Source organism: Pleurodeles waltl, chromosome 4_2 (assembly GCF_031143425.1).
Source record: "Pleurodeles waltl isolate 20211129_DDA chromosome 4_2, aPleWal1.hap1.20221129, whole genome shotgun sequence".
NCBI classification, from domain to species: Eukaryota; Metazoa; Chordata; class Amphibia; order Caudata; family Salamandridae; genus Pleurodeles; species Pleurodeles waltl.
The window spans coordinates 1044012440-1044032490 of NC_090443.1; the positions used below are offsets into that span (position 1 = coordinate 1044012440).

General features: G+C 44.8%; 1 protein-coding gene across 11 annotated transcripts in view; it reads right to left on the bottom strand.

Moving 5' to 3' along the window:
• Nucleotides 1-20051, bottom strand: part of LOC138293695 (transmembrane protein 176B-like) — an 86194-nt gene that overhangs the window by 42582 nt on the left and 23561 nt on the right. For all 11 annotated transcript variants that reach the window (XM_069233019.1, XM_069233014.1, XM_069233018.1 and 8 more), the window contains exon 2: nucleotides 1332-1550. In XM_069233019.1, coding sequence (XP_069089120.1) covers nucleotides 1332-1550 — 219 coding nt within the window. The remainder of the gene's footprint in view (nucleotides 1-1331; nucleotides 1551-20051) is intronic.

The window sequence follows — 20051 nt, forward strand, 5'->3', positions numbered from 1 at the left end:
CCATTGATGACTCTAACCCTTTATGTAGTTTCAATAGATTGTTAACACATCTGTGGTGGTCATTTCCTTGAGTGGTACCCTCAACACCACAGGGTGGGCTCCAAATATTAACATACCATCCTGATGAGGTCTCTTAGCAGCAGACATAAGTGAGTATTAATCCTGCGCACCCTCAACTCTCAAATGATGACCATTAAGTAGCTGCAAGCATCTCAAACTTCAAAAATAACCTATGGACGGAATGCAGAACAAATCAAACATTCACCCCAAGTCACAGATCTGGGTTTAATCCATCAGTTTATTTGTTCGCCATGCCATTTAAGTTTGGACCTGGTCATTTGCAAATCAGTCTTGTCCGTTCTCTCCATGGAAACAGTCCAGCCCAAACTGCAAGGACCAGAAGCAAGCATCCTATGACCGGTTTCGGGGTATCATTTCCCATCAGCCAGGCTAACTTGAATCTGGTGGCACAGTGAGCACATATACTCGAGTCGGGGCATACCCTTCCCACTTAGGGCTACCAACGCAAAACTGGCCATAAACGGACACCCACCACTTTTTTCCCCTAAGCTGGCTTCTCATTCAGCCACCACTCCTTCATCAGCAAGCTCTTCCATCCCTCTTTCCATAACCATAAGAACTAGCCGCACTCACAACGACTCTACTGTTGGGATGCTCACCATCGCCAAACTCTTCAATGATTCTTGGACCTCGACAATAGACCCAACCCGAAGAAAACATGTGGGTCCACAAACTGTTCCTCTGTCCACTTTCTTTGTTCACTACACTCTCTTTCCGTTAACACTTAAAACAAGATCACTTGTACCCTTTCTAGACTCTTCGAAACACTCTGTTCCCACTTTCTCTAACACAAGCTAAACAATTCCTTTTAAAGCCTTGACTCTGATTCTCTATACACCTTCTCTCGCAAATCTTTCTTCTATGCCCACAGTCACAGCTTTAGAACTACTCCCCCAATACACATCTATTTCACCAAAGCCCTCTATGTCCTTTGTTGCTTTCTCTAAAACAACCCCAATGCTACACATACCCCCCTCTCTATACCAGTCAGCTATATGTCCCAGCACGGAGGAGCATAAAGTCTGAGACTTGACTTCATAGACTACACAAGCATGCCAGCTTACATCCCACCCTGGCATTCCAAAATACCAAGATATCTCCAAACCACAAATATCATGCCATTTGACTACCCGTTCTGGCACGACAAGTGCCAGGGCTGCAGACACATAGAAGAAAGCGTACCTCATCCACCCTCAACCATTCCTTGCCCACAAAGGAGAGCACAAGACCGACCTAATTTACTCACGTACCCCCAACACCTTCTGCTCTCCTCTGATGCGGGTGGCAGGGGTTTTGCTAGCATTCTCAGAGAGGATCTTCTGCCCGTTCCATGCTGTCTTGGCAGACTCCAGCATAGAGGTCACACCCGAGGGCTGGTTGATGTTGATGTTAATGACAGTCGGCTTGGAGGCCTCGCTTGCCACTTCGACCCCATTGACGCGGATGATGTTGGAAGACATGGTGCCCACCTGGAAGGAGGAGAGAAGAATCAGTGAAGTCTGCAGTACCAACCCTAAAATACAAACCAAACAATCTGCACATTCTCCATCTGATCAAAAGATCATGCCAATACCCCAGAGGAGGCTGGAGGCTCCTGATTTTTAAAGCTAAACATGATGTAATTTCACTTTTCCTCTGCTTAAAATTGCCTTCACTACAACGAAAGTAAATGTGGAAGTTTATTTCTCATTTTCTTTAAATCTCTCCATGCTTTTTCTCAAACGCTGTCATATGGAAGTAGGTTAACATCAAAAATTCAGTTTACATTTGTAAAAGCCACCAACTTTAAGACACCTCTCTATGATGGCTGTGCATTGGATGACAATGCTAGTTTACGATCAACTACCCTACAGTTAATACTCAAAGTGGGTGATATTCTATTAAAGACCTTACCAAAACAAATCACCACCTTAAGCTCATCCAGTGAACTTGCCAAGCATGACCATGAATACCCATAGAAGGACAGCAGGGATGCAAGACTTCTAGAAGGAAGAGAAGGATTCTGTGCAAGGAAGGTCCTGTTGAGTAATCCTCCAGTCCACACTCAGTCACCTTCTCGTCACATTCCTTACTCTAGGAGGACATGGGAAGCAGTGTGGTGGATGAGGAACTGTGAGTGACAGACACACATTTTTATAGTTTGTGCCACTTTGATTAGTTCTGCTGGTCACTTTATCTAGGTAGGAATTTATTTATTTTGTTTTCAATCAGATTTCCTAAGCTGGCTTTGGCAAGAGGTCCTCCATTCTGATTTTATAGGACAGGGAAGTGACCGATGTGGGAAAGTAGCGGGTGGGACTAAGAGATCTGCTTGGATAGACTGGTACGTGAGATGTCAAGTAAGGAGATTTGCTGAGATGCTAAATCGCCAAAATTATTGGTAGCAGTGGTTTACAATACAGCACATCCTCAATCAAAGCGTCCGGGCAGAGTAACTAAACAATTGTATAGAAAGTGATTGCTCGGAAATCGGTGCTCACATGGTATCCTGACACTCTGCTACCAGTACAGCATGTTGTTTGTGAACTGGACAATACACAAAGCCAAAGTCTGATAAGTCAAAAAGCACACGTCAAAATTCTGGGTAAATATTTATATAGATCCATCTTTCTTCATACATACATACAAAGTCCCACAAGTCTTAGTTCATGGTTTTAGTTTTAACAGTCCTGCAAATCTTGTAGAACAGCCAATTCTTGAGTTGCCCTGGCTGCCAGAACGGGTTTCATCTACATCTGGCTTTTTCAAGGCTTCATATCATCCGTAAGGGAGAACGTAAACATCATCAGAGACTGGAAAAATTCCTCCTCCTTAAAAGTCAGAAGCTATACTCAACTTGTCAACAAACTGGAAGTTCTCACAAAGTATAAGGTAACGTACCCAATTCAAACAATAACTCGAACGAAATAGGTACTGTGAACACAGGCAGAAGCTATAGTAATCTCCTCTGTGATGGTCACCACTTAATAAGGACTAGACTGTCATTGATTTTAATAGTTACATGAAGGCCATGATAAGCCACTTAAAATGGCCAGGAGATCCCCAAATGCATCCCTTTTGATGCTCCAAAAGGAAACGTGAATTTACTGCCCCTCTAGATAGGAAAATATTCAACTCTTCAATGACTCATGTCATTATTACTTCATTGGAGTTAGCGGCTTAAGAGGAGGACTTTTTCCAGTCTCTGATGAGGTTTACTTTCTCCCTTATGTATAATATGAAGAATAGGAAGGACCAGTCCACTGGAGTAAAGGCTTTCCCAAGGTCTACCAGCAGCAGGGCCCTGGGGGTCTTGGGTGGTTGTGTCTGAGCCAGCCCCACATACAGTCACCGAATGCAATGTCTGGTGTTGCATCAGGGATAAACCCACACGGTCGGGTGGACAAGGTCAGGGAGCACTTTGATCAGCCTATGAGCGAGTATTTTTGTGAAGATTTTCAGTTCTACATTGATCTGGTGGGTGTCCCGGTTGTGTGAAGGACCACTGTGCTGGCTTGATCCAGCTCAGCTGGAAATGCTGTTATTTCCTTGGCTTCTGTATAGAGTGCAAAGAGTGGGGAGGGGATGAGTTGACCCCAGACTTCTCGATAGTGGCTGAGAGTCTCAGCTGGGAGCCTTGCCCAGTTTCACCACAGTAAGGCCCTCGCTAATTTCCTCTGCTTTTAGGCACACATCTAGTTAATTCTGAGCTGTGGCAGTGGGGCAAGGCAGCGGGATGTCATTGAGGAGGGTCATGTTATCAAAGCAGGGGATCTGGCGGGGTGGGGTGGATTGTGGGATTGTGCTAATAGGTGACAAATGGCTCAGCAATGTCCGCAGTGTTGTTGTGTCTCATCCCCCAGATGTCAAGAATGGTGGGTACAATCTGTGAGGTCATGTCCCAAGTGGACTTACCACCATTTTCATAGATTATGCACAAGGATGCCCTCCAGCATTGATGGGCTTCCTCCAGGACCAGGTGGTACACCAGCTATCTATCTAGGGACAACTGTTGTTGGAGTGTCACAGATTGTGCTATCTGGCATTACCTCTCTTGCTCCGTTATCAGTAATTCTAGGTTGGTTATTTGAGCTAATTTCTTTTGCTTTTTTTTTTAAGGATAAAGGCTTTAGCCATCCCTCTGATCATTGCCTTCAAAGCTGCTCATAGTGTGGTTGCAGAGGAGACCGAACTCTGATTGGTAACAAAATAGGCTTGAATTTCTGTAGCTAAAAGTCAGTACAATCACGATTTTTTAAATGCCAGGCGTTGAGATGCCAAGTCGGGTTAGGAGTCACCCAACTTTATTTATTTAATAAACTGTAAATGTTATTATTATTTTCTAAGCAGTCACAGGCCCCCTGAGGAGACTTCCTGGACCCCAAGGGTCCCTGGACCACAGGTTGGGAACCACTGTTCTAATCTTCTCATTACAATTAAAATCTTTAAATTGACATTTTCTTTATTTATGAGTAAAATAAAATGTCATAAATTTGTGTTTGTTTGATGTATACTTGTTTCTGTATTTTTGTATAATGTTTGGAGTTCAAACAGAAATGGCTTAGGCCAGGGGTCCACGGCTTTCTATCTTGATTCAGTGGGGGTCCACATGAGCTAAATGGTTAAAAAAAAAAAAGATGGTCAACAGTACCAATACTTAATATTGGGTGTTGGCTGGTTTTCTTGTCAATCTAATTTGCTTGCTTCTAAATTAAAGACTTGCCTTACCCTTCTTGGGTTTGTCCGTCCCCTTGAGCATAACTTCTTTACCCTACTTTTGATTTGATAAGCTGCATCCTTCCACTGCTTCAATTCAGGGAACTGCTTTTTAGGTTGAGCCTAGACAGTGCTTGCTCTGTCAGGATGCTCTGTTGTATGTACTTTGTGGGCTTTGACTCCTCCTATCGCTTTGGATTTGTCTTGTTGGTTGTCTTGTAAATATCCTTGCTTGCTAGTGGGTAATTTGGCTTCTCGGTCCCTCCTTTTTCCAAGTTGTTCACTTCCCTGGAGTATTGTTGCAGGACTTGGATGCTTCTGCTTTTTTCTATGTTACTTTCTGTTCACGGACTATTTTATCTGCTTCATGAACAGCCATTTTATCTTTCACAGAGCTCTCCTCCTTCCTGGCTCAGAGCGGTGCCCGCTTTGTTTGTTATAGTATTTCCAGGATGTTGCGGCATTTTGACGGTGGCAGCATTAGTGCTGTGTACAAAATGCTATGCGATAATTCACTCTTTAGGATGAATTTCGTAAATTACCATTTTAGTAGCTATTATGCATTGAGAGACGGAAAGAGAAGAGAAAGAAAGGCAAGAGAGAAGGAAGAAAAGAAAGAAAGAAAGGAAAGCAAGAATGTGGAAATTAAACCAAGAAAGAAAAAGGGAAAGAAGGAATGAAAAGAAAAAAGAAAAGAAAGAAAAGGAAAGGAACGAAAGGAGAAAAGAAGGAATTAATAAAAGAAAGAAAGAAAAAAAAAATCAAGAAAGAAAGAAAGAAAGAAAGAAAGAAAGAAAGAATTAAATAACAAGTGTTAAAAGTGCTGCAAATAAAACACAATAAAGGCTGCCTTTCTTCCTGGGCACAGTTTGTCAAAGAACCATTGGTGAAACTGGTGGAATTGGTTAAATTGAGTCCCGAATAAACGAGTTCTGAAGAATTATCTGTTTATGAATTCACATGTATAATATTAAAACTTTTGATAATTTAAAACAGAACTGTTTCAAATGGGCACAATCTGTTGTGCTGTGAAATACCGTCAGTCAAACAATAAACAAAGGACTCTCCAAAAGGAATTTACAACAGCATTGGCAGGAACTGATAAAGCCTGGAATGTGGCCTTGGTATCTCCTGCTCTCACACCAGACTCTAAACACAAAGGTAACATCAAAGAAATCAATAAAAAATCACTAGTGCAGAAGGAAACTAGCTTTTGTGTGGATGTGCTCCTTGTGAAAGAGCAAAATGCAGTCACCTAAAGTGAAGGTAACCAGCACCTGAAGTGGGCTGACCGCTGCCCCCATGCTGTACGCTGTAGCGGGCAGAAGCAAACCAACAGACCAATGGAAGAAGAAAGCTAGCCAAGAGCCACTTTAAGTGAGTATATTAGCGAATAAAAAATACATATATTTTAAAAAATTAAGATGGTTTGGCTAACGCAAGGCATAAAAAGTACGGCTAAAAAAAATAAAAATAAGGACCACTAAACTATTGGGCAGATTTAGATTCCATTTCTATTGTTTGATGCAGAACCATTCTGGAGGAGAATTCATAGTGTACTGAGGAGGTCACTGGCTGAATAACTGAGGATAGCCCTAGACCAGCATTTGCACATATAATACCTGACATCGGCACGCATAAGAATACTCCGGGAACAACAAAGAAATGCTACACTGTTCAAGTGGTTGTGGCATGGAGCCGGAAGGTGATCAGGCCTGGAGTATGGGAGTTGTTTTTTGTAATTGTTTGAATGCTCTTTTCTATCTGATTGGCTGGAAGGCTGACGAGGGGGTGCTACTGGGGGCTGGAAAGGGTCGGGAAGGACAATGAGAACCCATACTCACTACTTGCTAATCATGACCACTACTCTTCATGCCTTAACCTGGAATATATGGGGCATGTCAACCCCCGCCAGGAGAGACAGAATATACACATACCTGCACCGTATGCATGCCCATTTAGCTTGTCTCCAGGAGACTCACCTTACAGTGGGTGAGTTTGACAAATTAAAGAGGAGCTGGAGTGGGCAGATCTATGGTACAGGCTACTCAGCCTATGCCCAGGTGCTACTCATTTGGATTGCCCCAGAGGTGCCCTTTGTTCAATCCAGAGTGCTAGACAATAAAGAAGGCGTTACATTATCCTAGAGGGAACTCTAGATGGCCATCCTTTCTTCATAGAGTCCCTTTATGTGTCCAACATTACCCAGGGTGCATTCTTAGACTCGCTCTCCCCGACTATGTTGCTGGACCCTCATCCCCTGGGCTGTGGGGGAGGAGGGGATGACTTTAACTCGGTACATGACACTTTTATTGTCCAAGCAATAACCCTGCTCCCTGGCACACAGGGTGTACAGGCAACACAATGCCTTCAGTAGTGGTCCAGGCAGTCTAATTTGTATGATATCTGGTGAATGGGGCACCCAAGTGATGCAGAATATTCCTATTATGCACCGGGCCACCAGGTACACACTCAATTGGATTACTTATTTTGCAGTGCACACTGCTGGCCCATTGTACATGGTTCTGAATACCTAGGCAGGACCCTCTTCGACCACTGCCCATTCAGAGTTACACTCCAATGGGGGAGGGCGAGGCCACCTATCCCAACATGGTGGCTCCGCACTAAGCTCTACAAACATGGTCTATAAAGATACTGTAGCTCAATACCTTACTGGGTATTTTGGGGAGAATATGGGTCAGCTGGGCCCTGTGCACTTGAATGGGTTGCAACCTGGGGAGCTAAGATGTCTCTAACCCGCTATGTGGCAGACCTAGAAACACGTATAAGGGCCACAGAGGTTGAGGCTGTGAAGGTATCCGGCACGTGCCCCCATTTGTCAATCTTGCTTCGCCAATACTGAGAGGAGATGCAGCGGCTATGTGCCTTGGACCACAAGTCATTCCTGGCACGTCATCATGCCGATGGCAACAAGCCAGGATGTATGCTGGCATGGTTGCTGTGAACCGAGACTCGCAGGACACTGGTAGGTGCCATACGTGATAGGGAGGGGCGCATAAAAAACACTCAAGCGGACGTTGATGAAGTATTTGCTCAGTACTATGAACATTTATATCCACCCCCTCAGGAGCCCTCCCTGATGCAAATGTGGGATTATTTTGAGGGCAGTGTACTTCCTCACCTGACCCCAATACAGTTGTTAGATTTAGAACAGCACCTCCAGACAGAGGAGAGTAACTTGTCCATCCGCCAGATGGCACAAGGCAAAACAGATGGCACAAGGCAAGACTTCAGGTACCAATGGGTTCTCTGAGGAGTTTTATGCCACCTTTCAAGCCACCATGACCCCGTGGCTACTTGAGGTATACCAGGAGGAACACCAGCACAGTATTTTGCCAAGCTCCCTTTGTGAGGCGCTCATAGTGGAGCTTCCAAAACCAGGAGGAGATCCCCTAGAAGGGAGCTCCTATCTGCCGCTTTCAATGTTGAACATTGATCACAAAATATTAAGTAAGATCTTCAGAAATAGGTTGCTCCCGATGCTTAACTCCCTTGTCAACTCGGACCAATACGGATTCGCACCCCACAGGGCGATGCATTACAACATCCAGTGTCTCATGGATGCAATGACCTCGGAGACCGACCCACCTGTGGAGGTCTCCTTGGATTTCGAGAAGGCGTTTGATACGCTGAGCTGGTCCTATTTACTACAAGTTCTCAAGGAGTTAGGGATAGGCCCCAATTTTCTAGGCTGGGTCAAACTACTCTACGCCGCTGCACAGGGGCAGGTCTGCACTGGCCATCGGATCTCACGCTCATTCTCCATTGGCAGAGGGACCCGCCAGGGGTGCTCTTTATGCACAGTAATTTTCGCACTAGCCATGGAACCACTGGTGTCCCTGCTGCGTGCCAGAGGGCCTGCTTGGGGCATCAGGGTGGGACAGGAAGGGCACACTGTGTCCCATTTATGCTGATTATGTGCTCGTACATCTATGGGATCAGGCTGATATGCTACCAGCCCTCTATGACGTACTAGACCACTTCGGAGACCTCACCGGTCTTAAGGTCAACTGGTTTAAGTCTTGTATTTTTCCCTTACACCAGATTGATGCATAGCACTGAGTAATGCTGTGAACAGGGCAGCTTCCCTGGTCCTTTGATACTCTCCGATACCTCAGCATTAATATTTACCCTCTGAAGAGGATCTGCTTGACGGTAAACGTGGCAAGGATTTGACATCGATTCGCCAGTCCATTAGCTTTTGGACCCCACTCCCTCTCTCACCCATGGGCAGAGCCTCGGTGGCCAAAATGGTAAACCTTCTGCGACTCCTCTACTTCTATACAGCCATGCCAGTAATACCAGCTAGATCCTTCTTTAGGACGTTGAAGAGTCTGGAGTAGGAGCTGGTTTGGAGACGTGCTAGGAAGTGGGCTGCGATCAACAAGCTTCAGCGCCCTATACTGGAGTGGGGTCTTGCAGTCCCTTACCTGGAATTGTAATTTGCTGCAGCTCAACTGTAGTGGCCCATGCAATGGCTAGCCAGGGACAGGACACTAGCGGGTGGCCTGGTTTGGACAGACTTGGGAGACATTGACATAGTAGAATGGTTGTTCCCGCCAGGGAGGCCGTCCAGAGGACTAGGTAGACTCACCTGGATGGCCAAATTAGACTGGAACCGCTACATCCAACCCACTGGGCACTGACTCCTAATGCCCGACTAAAGTTGACACAATTTAATTACGTGCACTAAACCTCTCTTACACTGCATTGCCTACACAGGATGTTTCCAATGGCCTCACTGTCATGCCCCAGACATGGACACGCCGATACCACATTTCTTCCTGTGGTCTGGAATGTCCTCCATTAACGCACACTTGGAGCTGAGTGACCCTCCAGACCCCCTTCTCTGCCTACTAGGGATCAGGTAACGAACCAAGCACAACAAACACCACATGAAACTGGCTGATTTGGTGCTGGCCCGAGACAGGACGACATGCTCCTCCCCGCGCCTTCCCTCCCTCCCCCCCAACTGGCATCACACTATCAGCCTGAGACCTATACGTATATAACTGTCCTTAATTATTGGTGTCTATTTGATCGTGTGGCCACCCATCACCATACCAGCCAAAGAACACTTAAAGTTACTGTTTTTGTTTTGGGTCTATTTAGTGATACATACATATTGGGTTTACCATCAACAAGACAGGATGTAAGACTTTGCTATTAGTAGCCCTACTGATTTTGTTTATTTTTGCTCTCTCATGTTGACAATTCCGTGATTTTGTAGGATATGCTACCAAAACCTAGTTGATGCTCATATGAATGTGGAATGTCAACTTATTCACCTCTTGCAAACGTGGCTTGATACATCTTGTTCAATCTTTGGTGAATGTGCTAAATACCAATAAAGAAATTTAAAAAAAAAACACAATGAATGTTCCCAGACATTTCTTGCCAAGGAAAGTTATGGCTCACGACCTTCACACAATTTAATGGCTAAATATTGTCTCATTGTCGTAAAGTCTTTAGGCCAGGCCCTGAGGGATGGGATGCCCAGAAAATAAATATATTAACTTCACACTCCGGGGATGGGCTCCTCAGGCCGGGGGAGGGAGGCCACACGGATGGGCTTGGCTGGGTCCCAGGGGATGAGGTCCCCAGGGCCGACATCGGCCCTGGGAAGGGGGCCATGCAGACCACCTCCCCCCAAAAAAAAATTATATTTAAGCTGGACCCCAGGGTTCCGGGGCTGATATCAGCCTGAGAAAGGGAGTCATGTGGGTTGCGTGGTTACAGGGGTTGGCCGCAGGAACTGGTCACAGGCCAGGACCTACAGCTAACTCCAGCCACATTGGTGGTTGGATTAACGTATAGTAATGAAAAGTACAATAGGTTTAACAAACATAGGAATTCACTGAAAAGGTTACAGGGACATTATAGTTAGGAAACAGTGTTAAAAAAAAACAGAAATCACTTAAAATTCACTCGCGCCCTGGCCATGCTGTGCTTATTACCCCACAAATTACGGCACTCATGACATCTTTGATAACATCATTAATAATATCAATGTAACATTTGCAGTAACATTTTTGCCGAAGAAAATTGTGCATGGTAAGGGTGCAAGTTATAGTTACCTTATGGTACGGGTAATAGTTACTTGAGATAAATAACTATAACTGGTGAATTTCTATGGTTTTGTACGTTAAAAATGGGAGCCCAACTCTAACGCCCTTGTAGCCTTTATTTTTGTTAAGTGAAAATATACACAGACATACACAAGCACTAGTAAGGGGTTTCCAATGTCTTCCATTGGTCTGTTATGAGTCACCTTGTTCTTCCACCCAGTACAAGATGTGGAAACAGTTCAGCCCCCTTCAGCCATTGGCTAACTTCACAGTGAGGGCGGGTGTTCTGCTCTTGCACAAAGTGCTCTAATGTTAAATAATAGCCCCTTTTAGTGCCAGAGACTACAAGCCCAATGTGTACTTTTTGATGCAAGACCAGATCTATTCGCTTTGCCAATGCTTGTTTTTCTTTCCATTCACCACTCGCCCCGGTATGATATGTTGCTGCCATTTCCAACTCTCTTGTTTTAAGTAGGAGACAATGTTGTGGTCAAAAACGTTATTCATGGAAACATTTACCTTTTTTTTTAATTATGTCCTTTTTCCCTGGTGTTGACACATATGGGTTCGGAGCGGCGGAAGTCTTTATCACTTCGGAAACAGTCTTGCCAGGTGCGACGCATCAGGGGTTAATGTCACGCATTTGTGTGCTGGCCCCCGCAAAACAGCACTTATATGTAAAGCCACGAATATTACCCTCCTCTCTGAGCAAATTGCTCAGGGCCGTAGAGTTCCTTTTAAGCTGCACAGCCAGAGAGGCGTATCTGCTGTGTGCCCCTGAAGAATATGAGCTAGGCCCAGGGTCTATGAGAGGTGCCTGGATGCCGGCATCTTTCTCCTCGGTGACAACCCCCGTGTGACGCAAGAGATGCTTGTGATCGCACCTTGTCTAGTATCAGTTGACGCCTTTCAGAGATGCTGCAACAGGGGAGCAAGTCAAGTGTGCGTTCTGATTTTAAACAATTCTTTTGCATTTGTAAAACAAGCTCCTGCAAAGCTGTGCTCACTGCGCCCATTCTTGTGCATGAAATGGAAATATGAAAGTGTCTCTAACTATGGAAATGGAAATGCCCTGGGCTTTCAATCACTGCGGGGTCAGACTGTGGCATCCTTCCCATTAGGAGAGCTTGCATTTGACAGGACAGGTGCATACATTTCTGGCTTTATTTGTGTGTGTAGGGGGCCTCATGAGGTGACCTTTGGGACCTGGGACGAGGTTGCAATAGTGACTCCCAATTCATTACGGGTGCAAAACTGGAAAATAAACACGCTGTGTAGGTTGGGCTAATACTAACATTTCCAGTATTTAGAAGCAGCTAGAGGAGGTAAAAACAGTCAGGTTTTCAGATTACAGTATAAAAAAATACACAGAGAGAAATAGTCATATTCTGCAGTTATGCTTTGCAGGCAGCGCCTCGAAGCCAGTGCATAATTCACTCATTTATATTAGAATGATTATAACTTGTGACCTGCAGATAACAGCATATTATGTGCAGCACAAGCAGCGACCCACTGAGCTGTGTACATAGGATATAAACCCGTGGCCATTGTGCTATACATTGTGGTTTGCAGCTGACCCTTTGACCTTCTAAACTTCTTGCTGAGAAGCCAAACCTGTGCCCAGGCTGCACAAAGACGCCTCCTGCAGTGGACTGACTGTTGGGTAGGTCACTGGTCTCGCATTTCAGGGAGTTTGCAGCAGTTTCAATGCCCTTTAAGTGGTTGGGCCATTTACCCTTTTACATGGGCGTTAATGCTCGGTTTTACTCGCAAGAAAGTGCCACACATTCGGCAGTAGATGCCACTCATAAACACATTGGAAGCACAAACGTGTCACACACAAGCAACCTGAGAACTTGGCAGCTATAGGATGCTGGAGGCGTTGATGGATTGGGAGGTCGGCTGTCTGCACCTCTCAAGGGGGCTCTGAACACATAACGCAACAATAATCCGGGGTAAACGCGTTTCTATAAGTTCCAGCTCGCGGCTGTGAAACTCCCCGGACGTTTTGTTTTCTGAGATTTATTGCTTCGACCTTCAGCTTGTTTCCACATTGAACATTCCGGGGATTTCACGCAACCGCTTTGTATATAAAAGTGACGTCAAACCGGCAGCACGAGACCAACACACTTCTGTGTGGTGACCCATCACTGCCCACAAGAGGGGCCTATAGCGTCAACATACCTCAGCGCCAACATACCTCTGTGTGGTGACCCATCACTGCCCACAAGAGAGGTCTATAGCACCAACATACCCATGTGTGGTGACCCATCGCTGACCTCAAGAGGGGTCTTCAGCGCTAACATTCCTCTACACCAACATACCTCTGTGTGGTGACCCATCACTGCCCACAAGAGAGGTCTATAGCACCAACATACCCATGTGTGGTGACCCATCGCTGACCTCAAGAGGGGTCTTCAGCGCTAACATTCCTCTACACCAACATACCTCTGTGTGGTGACCCATCACTGCCCACAAGAGGGGTCTATAGCACCAACATACCTCAGCGCCAACATACCTCTGTGAGGTGACCCATCGCTGCCCTCAAGAGGGGCCTTCAGCGCCATCATACCTCAGCGCCAACATACCTCTGTGTGATGATCCATCACTGCTTGGAAGTGGGGCCTTCAGCGACAACATACCTCTGTGTGGTGCCCCATTAGTACCCAGAAGAGGGCACCTCCAGTGCCAACATACCTCTGTTTGGTGCCCCATCAGTACCCGGCGCACTCAACAACCAGAAATACACATATTAAGAATGTTTTAAAGTAGCAGCTGGTCCAAAAAAAAACAACGGTTCTGGAATAGTTTTTTCCCATATACAAGTCTGGGACTACAAGTCCCAGCATGCTGGGGGCTCTTGCTTGTGGCAGAGGGGCACAACACTGCCAAGTTTTCAGATTGTTTATGCATAACGATTCCATGGGTTCAATCCACTTAACAGTGACATTCAAATGCCAAATATGACACTTAGAATGGCACTTTCTCGCGAGTAAAACCAAGTAATGAAGTCCATGTAAAGAGGTAAATAACAGATATTGCACCCTTTTGAGCCAAAAAGTACTAAAAAAGCCTCTTGAAACTACTGTACAAACTCAGAAAGGAAGGTTAACGTTGGCTTTATAATGAACACTAAGGGCCTCATTACAAGCTGTAACCGCCGGGCGGCCGCTAATGCGGCCGCACTCCCGCAGTGCCCATTTGGACATCCCCGCTGGGCCGGCGGGCGGAAACCAAGTTTCCGCCCGCCAGCCCAGCAGGGATGTTGGCCACAACATGGGAGCCGGCTCCAAATAGAGCCAGCGGTGTTGCGGCCGTGCGACACTTGCAGTTGCACCTGTCGCGCTTTTTACTGTCTGCACAGCAGACATTGAAAAGCCGCATGGGGCCCTGTCAGGGGGCCCCACGACTCCCCGTACCACCAGCCTTTTCCTGGCAGTTCAGACCGCCAGAAAAAGGCTGGCGGTTGGGGACTCGTAATCCCCTGGGCAGCGCTGCAAGCAGTGCTGCCCTGGCGGATTACAACCGCCGGGGCCATTGTAGCGGAAAACCGCCGGCCCCGGTGGTGCGACCGCGGCGCTACCGCCACGGTCGCAATACACCAGGAAGCACCGCCAGCCTGTTGGCGGTGCTTCCGTCAAAACAGCCCTGGCGGTCTTGGACCACCAGGGTTCTAATGAGGCCCTAAATATCTGCTTCCCGTTTCTAGGATGGCCGCAGCCACAGCGAGGACTAACAGCGGCGGGAACGCGCACAGGAGGACTGATTTGCCAAGCAATTGGCAGACTTTGCATAAAGAAAGAAGTAAGTCCATATAAACACTTTCCTGGTTTACACAAGTTGGACTAGTGATTTAGTATTTGATTCCCAGACAACAATAAAGTTGTTTCCTTTACTTGTACATATATAGAGGCTGTGAGAGAGCGTAGCTTATACAGTATAATCTATATTCCCATGAAATGTTTATGAACTAATGTATAGTAATGCCGCGTAGAAACTGTATTAGTATGTTTTGCTAAAAGCGTGCACTTGAAATGTGACCACGGGGAGTGGCCACCAATGTACACGGGGCTAATGAAAATGACTAATGTTTATGAAATATTGCATTAAAATAATTTTATACTAATTATTAATGATTATGGGGGTTATTACAACTTTGGAGGAGGTGTTAATCCGTCCCAAAAGTGACGGTAAAGTGACGGATATATCACCAGCCGTATTACGAGTCCATTATATCCTATGGAACTCGTAATACGGCTGGTGGTATATCCGTCACTTTACCGTCACTTTTGGGACAGATTAACACCTCCTCCAAAGTTGTAATAACCCCCTTTGTTATTAGAGTTTTTTTTTGTTAATAAATTTTGTAGGCCTTAGTTAGCATGAGTCGAGGCCTAGCTGCCTGACTCTCATATTAAATGTATTTTTCTAACGTGCAGTGTGCTGACTTGCAAAGGACATGAACTCTTGTTTTCTTCAAATTAGAAGCTGAATGTAACTATAGTAGATCCGTTCCCAGGGAAATTCATATTACTTGTAGAAATGTATTAAGCTAAAATGCAACAGTGTAGATTAGTATAATGTACAAGGTCACCCAAACCGGTACAGACAATGGAGCTACTGACCGAAGATGTGCAAAGAATTACAGAAGGATGAAATCATACCAGACGTTCTACCTCTGAAGACGTCAATCATATGGACCAATAAACTGCTTGAGAACTAATGCAGGTGAAAGATTTAATGACATAATCTGTTTTTAATTGGCTAGAGATAGTGGGGTGCAACATTTGTCCAATCAAGTTTTAGGGGAATGTACAATGGCAAAAGGATAAAAACCTATGACACGGGAGCCATTTAGATTGGGTAGGGAAATGCTATCGATTTGATCCAGAAACTTTGTCACTCTGTTTGGTGGTTTATTGGTTTTACTTAAACCATCCTCTTCCTTAGATTGCCCATTTACACTTTACCTCCTTATGAGGGAAATGCCCCGTTTTTCCCCGTGAGCTGAGTCTCTGACTGATGGCGAATCAACTGATGTCCTGAAGACGAAGACTGAACCTGGGTGCTGACCCAAACCTTGGAGGGTAACTATGACAATGAACTTGTGATTTGTCTGTTTGCTTTTCCATTCTAGGTACCAACTGCTTACCTTCGACAGAGACCATAGCTTGATGTTTTCCAAATTGGTGTTCAAAATTGTTTTGTATGAAGCCCAACATGGTCATGGTGATGTCTTGAGTTGATTACTGTCTTTGACTAAAGTGAAATGCGTTATTGTGATAAATATTGATGACATTATTGATTGACATGTTGATTAGCTATCTCGTCCTAAGGTGTCTCTCAACAGGGTCAAAAGATTCATTGGCCTAAAACGAGTCCTAATGTGAAATAATTTTGTCATAAAAGGACGCGTTAGCAGCTGCTAGTTTGGAGAATCTCGGACTTGCATTGTAAGACAGTTAATATTTTGGATTAATCAAGATGGTCAGTTGGGTATCTATAGTTTATCTTTTCTTTTCTTTAAGAAATTGAAATCACATTTCTACCGGTGATTTGTTAACTGCACAAATAGATAGAGAGCATTTTAATTATATTTCTCTCTTTCCTTTTAGTATAATAAACCACATTAGTGACTGTGATTTTTGATTGCACAAAGAGATGGAGAGTAAGTTGATTATGAAAAACTAACAACACCACATATGGGTGCGATAGATCATGGATAATTCATCACGGTGAAGGAATTCTCTGGAATAATTTTTAAATAAGTTTTATTAGAGTCAAATTTAATTTTGTATATCATTTATAGGTCTTTATCTCTCCATGAGTCCTGAAGAGGCCCATATGTGGAGAGGCCGAAATGCGTTGACTTTTTGATAGCGGGGTTGCAAGAAATATTGAGTGTATGGACTATGATTAGAGCACACATCTCTCCTTTAAAAAGTAGTTAAGGAAAATAAAAATGTATGATGTGATAGCTGTTGCAACCATCTCTTCGATGTGAATTGGAGTTTTAGTATATTTTGACAACCACATTTTTCAAAAAATCTTGGAGAGTGATGAAGACAGTTTCTGTTACGATTATGTATATGTTTCTGTAAATAATTGTGGGGTAAGTCTACTGTGATTTATACATATGTTGTATGTGTGTCATTTTGGTTTTTATGTCCAAAAAATGAACCAAATAATTTTACTGCAATTAAAGTACACTTTCAATGACCAATTAAGAAGCTCATTGTGAATAAATTAGTACTTAGATTTTTCCCTACTATTGTATCACTTGTGTTCATAGATTGTACATAAGGCTGCTTGGCACACCTCATGATCATCACAACACTGTAAGCATGACTAATGCATTTTAGTGCCGGGATGCGGGCACCAGCACTAAAATGCATCAGTCTAACCCCTGATGCGTGGTACTTGACAGGGCTGAAGACAGGAGAGGAAAGAAAAGAGCAGAAAATCAGCATTATGCCAATGTAGCTGCCATCGGGTACCCTGAGATGGACTGACACTGTTTACAACCAGTGGGAACCAAAACAAACATATCAAACAAAGAACACACTCTAGCCAACTTACAAGGACCAGCAAACACCTGGAACAATGATAACTCTGGAGTCAAAGAAACCAGCATGCAAATGCTGCTGGCTACAAAGCCAGGACCAACTGAGGGTGTCACAATACAAGGGACAACTTGACTGGTATACAACAACACACACACATACACTACTGAAATCGTCCACTGGATTAAGACACTTGTCTGAAGCTGAGCACCGACTAATGAAATAGTGATCTTCGGGAAGAACACTTCACAGTGGAACTCCACCTGGGTACCAGCACAGCCAGAACTGACCCCCACCACCAACACCAAGAAATGTGTGAGTTGACAGCAAACTCAACATGACTGCCCAAGTCAATGCTGTCACCGCCTCATGTTTCCATACCCTGAAGATGCACAGTCCTCACCCACACTTTCAAGACACTACATAACACTGGCCCAACATACCTCAACAATAACATCTGCTTTCACAAACCGTCCGGACACCTCCGCTCATCCGTACTCCTACTTGCACACATCTCATGTATATGGAAAGCCAGATCCGTCAGTCGAGCCTTGTACATCGCTCCTAAAGAGTGGAATAACCTGCCACCACACACACAGCTCCTCCTTACTTAATACATTCTGGAAGAAGTTGAAGACCTGTATTTTTAGTATTTTTACTAAGCTCTTTGTACGAGTAGACTAACACCGGCTCAGCACCAGGAGACCCTCCCAGGTGAGAGTGCACTCTACAGTTTGGCATAACAGAACAGTTGCCCAAGAGAGCCATGGAACGCAACACACATCCACCAACCTCGCCAGGAACTCAGAATCATCCCTGACAGCAAACTGGACATAACCACACAAGTGAACACCATTCTGCATCCTGCTTCCACACTCAGCAGATGCTGAGGAAGATCTTCAAATTGCTACCAAGGAACACTAGAAAAAACGTCAATCATGCCCTAGCCACCAGCAACTTGGACCACAGGAGCATCCTCTACACTGGGATCCCAAGCAACTCACCTGAAGTCTACAAGCCATCCACAACTCGACAGCCCAACTCATCCGGATCCTACCACACAGAACTCACATCACACCTCAGGAAGCTCCACTGGCTCCCAATAGTCAAACTGCTCATTTCAAACTCCTCACACACCCATTCAAGGCACTTAGGCCCCACCTAACTTCCAACAACCACCTACATACGTCCGCTCCACAGGATTCCTACTCACACACATCCATGAATATGCAGAATCAAAGCCTCCTCCTCTCTTGAATATTGCAGCAAGCTGAAGATCCGACTTCAATTAACCGACACAGGAAGGGCTCGGCACACACCAGCATATCCTCACAGGTGTTTGTGCACTTTACAGATACACATAACATAACACACAGTCCTACAGACATCCGAAGATCAGCAGACACCCAGATATCAACTGGTGGGAACAGACACAAGAAAACCAAACACCCAAAAAGTAACACAACTGGAAGGCTCGTCACACACAGACCTGGGAAACTTGAGACCTCTGACTCTCATTGGCCACCAATATACCCCATGCGTCCATCAACGTGGCGTGAGAAGCAGCTAGTCACCAGCTATTTCAGGTGGCCACGCTTCAGGTGCAAGTAGTTCCTCCTGGCTAACAAGCTGGATGACTGCATGCCGCTGAGACATCATTGTCCACTTGTGGGCTTGTGTCTTGAAAACCATTACTCAATTGATTCAAATCGTACTGAACTGGGACTTCAGCTCCCAGGATGCACCGGTTGTTAAAGGAAAGCCCAGGACTGAAAACAAAGTGCCAGCTAATAGGATTACAAGATGAATCCATGTCTCCGGGACACCACTTTGCTTCTCCCAGACTGGTTATACAATTAATTGTTTGAGCCCAAAGGATACAAAATGTTTCAGTTAGCGGACATGCACTGCTGACACATGATGTGATTTGTAAGTCAAATATTCACATTCCGATAAGACCATCTTAGCTTACCATCCTTCTGAGATCGATAACTTGAGAGCCATTAAATATGGAATTGAACACCTGTTTACAGCTGGCAAAAGCACTTCAAGAAGCACAACAAAGTGTTATTAGGTAAGACTACAATTCCCACAATGCACTGTTTTAGTAATGAAAAGACAGATTGGAAGCGAAGCCTCACACAAGCTGAAGCATCTGCTGTCCCTGTGAAAGGAATGCTTTCTTTGCCATCTTGGTAGGGCAAGTTTTGTTTTACCTACTATAAAAGAGAGACTTAGCTATAAAAACTGTGTTATAAAATTCACTTTTGGGATCTGGAAAATCAATTAAATAATCCAAGCTCCGAGTCTCCCAGGTTGGCGCACAAGTAGCTCATGTAGCCTAAATTTCTTTCTTGCTTTTCGTACTACTTGGCCTAGGTTTCCCTTCAAAAACTAAAAATGCAGAGGAAGAGCATGAGGAGCACACTACAGCTTCAGGACTACAGGTACCAGGATGCAGAGGGAGAGCATCCGTATCCCATTACACATTAAAGACTACTGGTACCAGAATGCAGAGGGAGAGCATCCGTATCCCATTACAGATTCAGAACTAGAGGTACTAGGATGAAGAGGAAGAGCATCTGTATCCCATTGCACATTAAAGACTACAGGTACCAGTTTG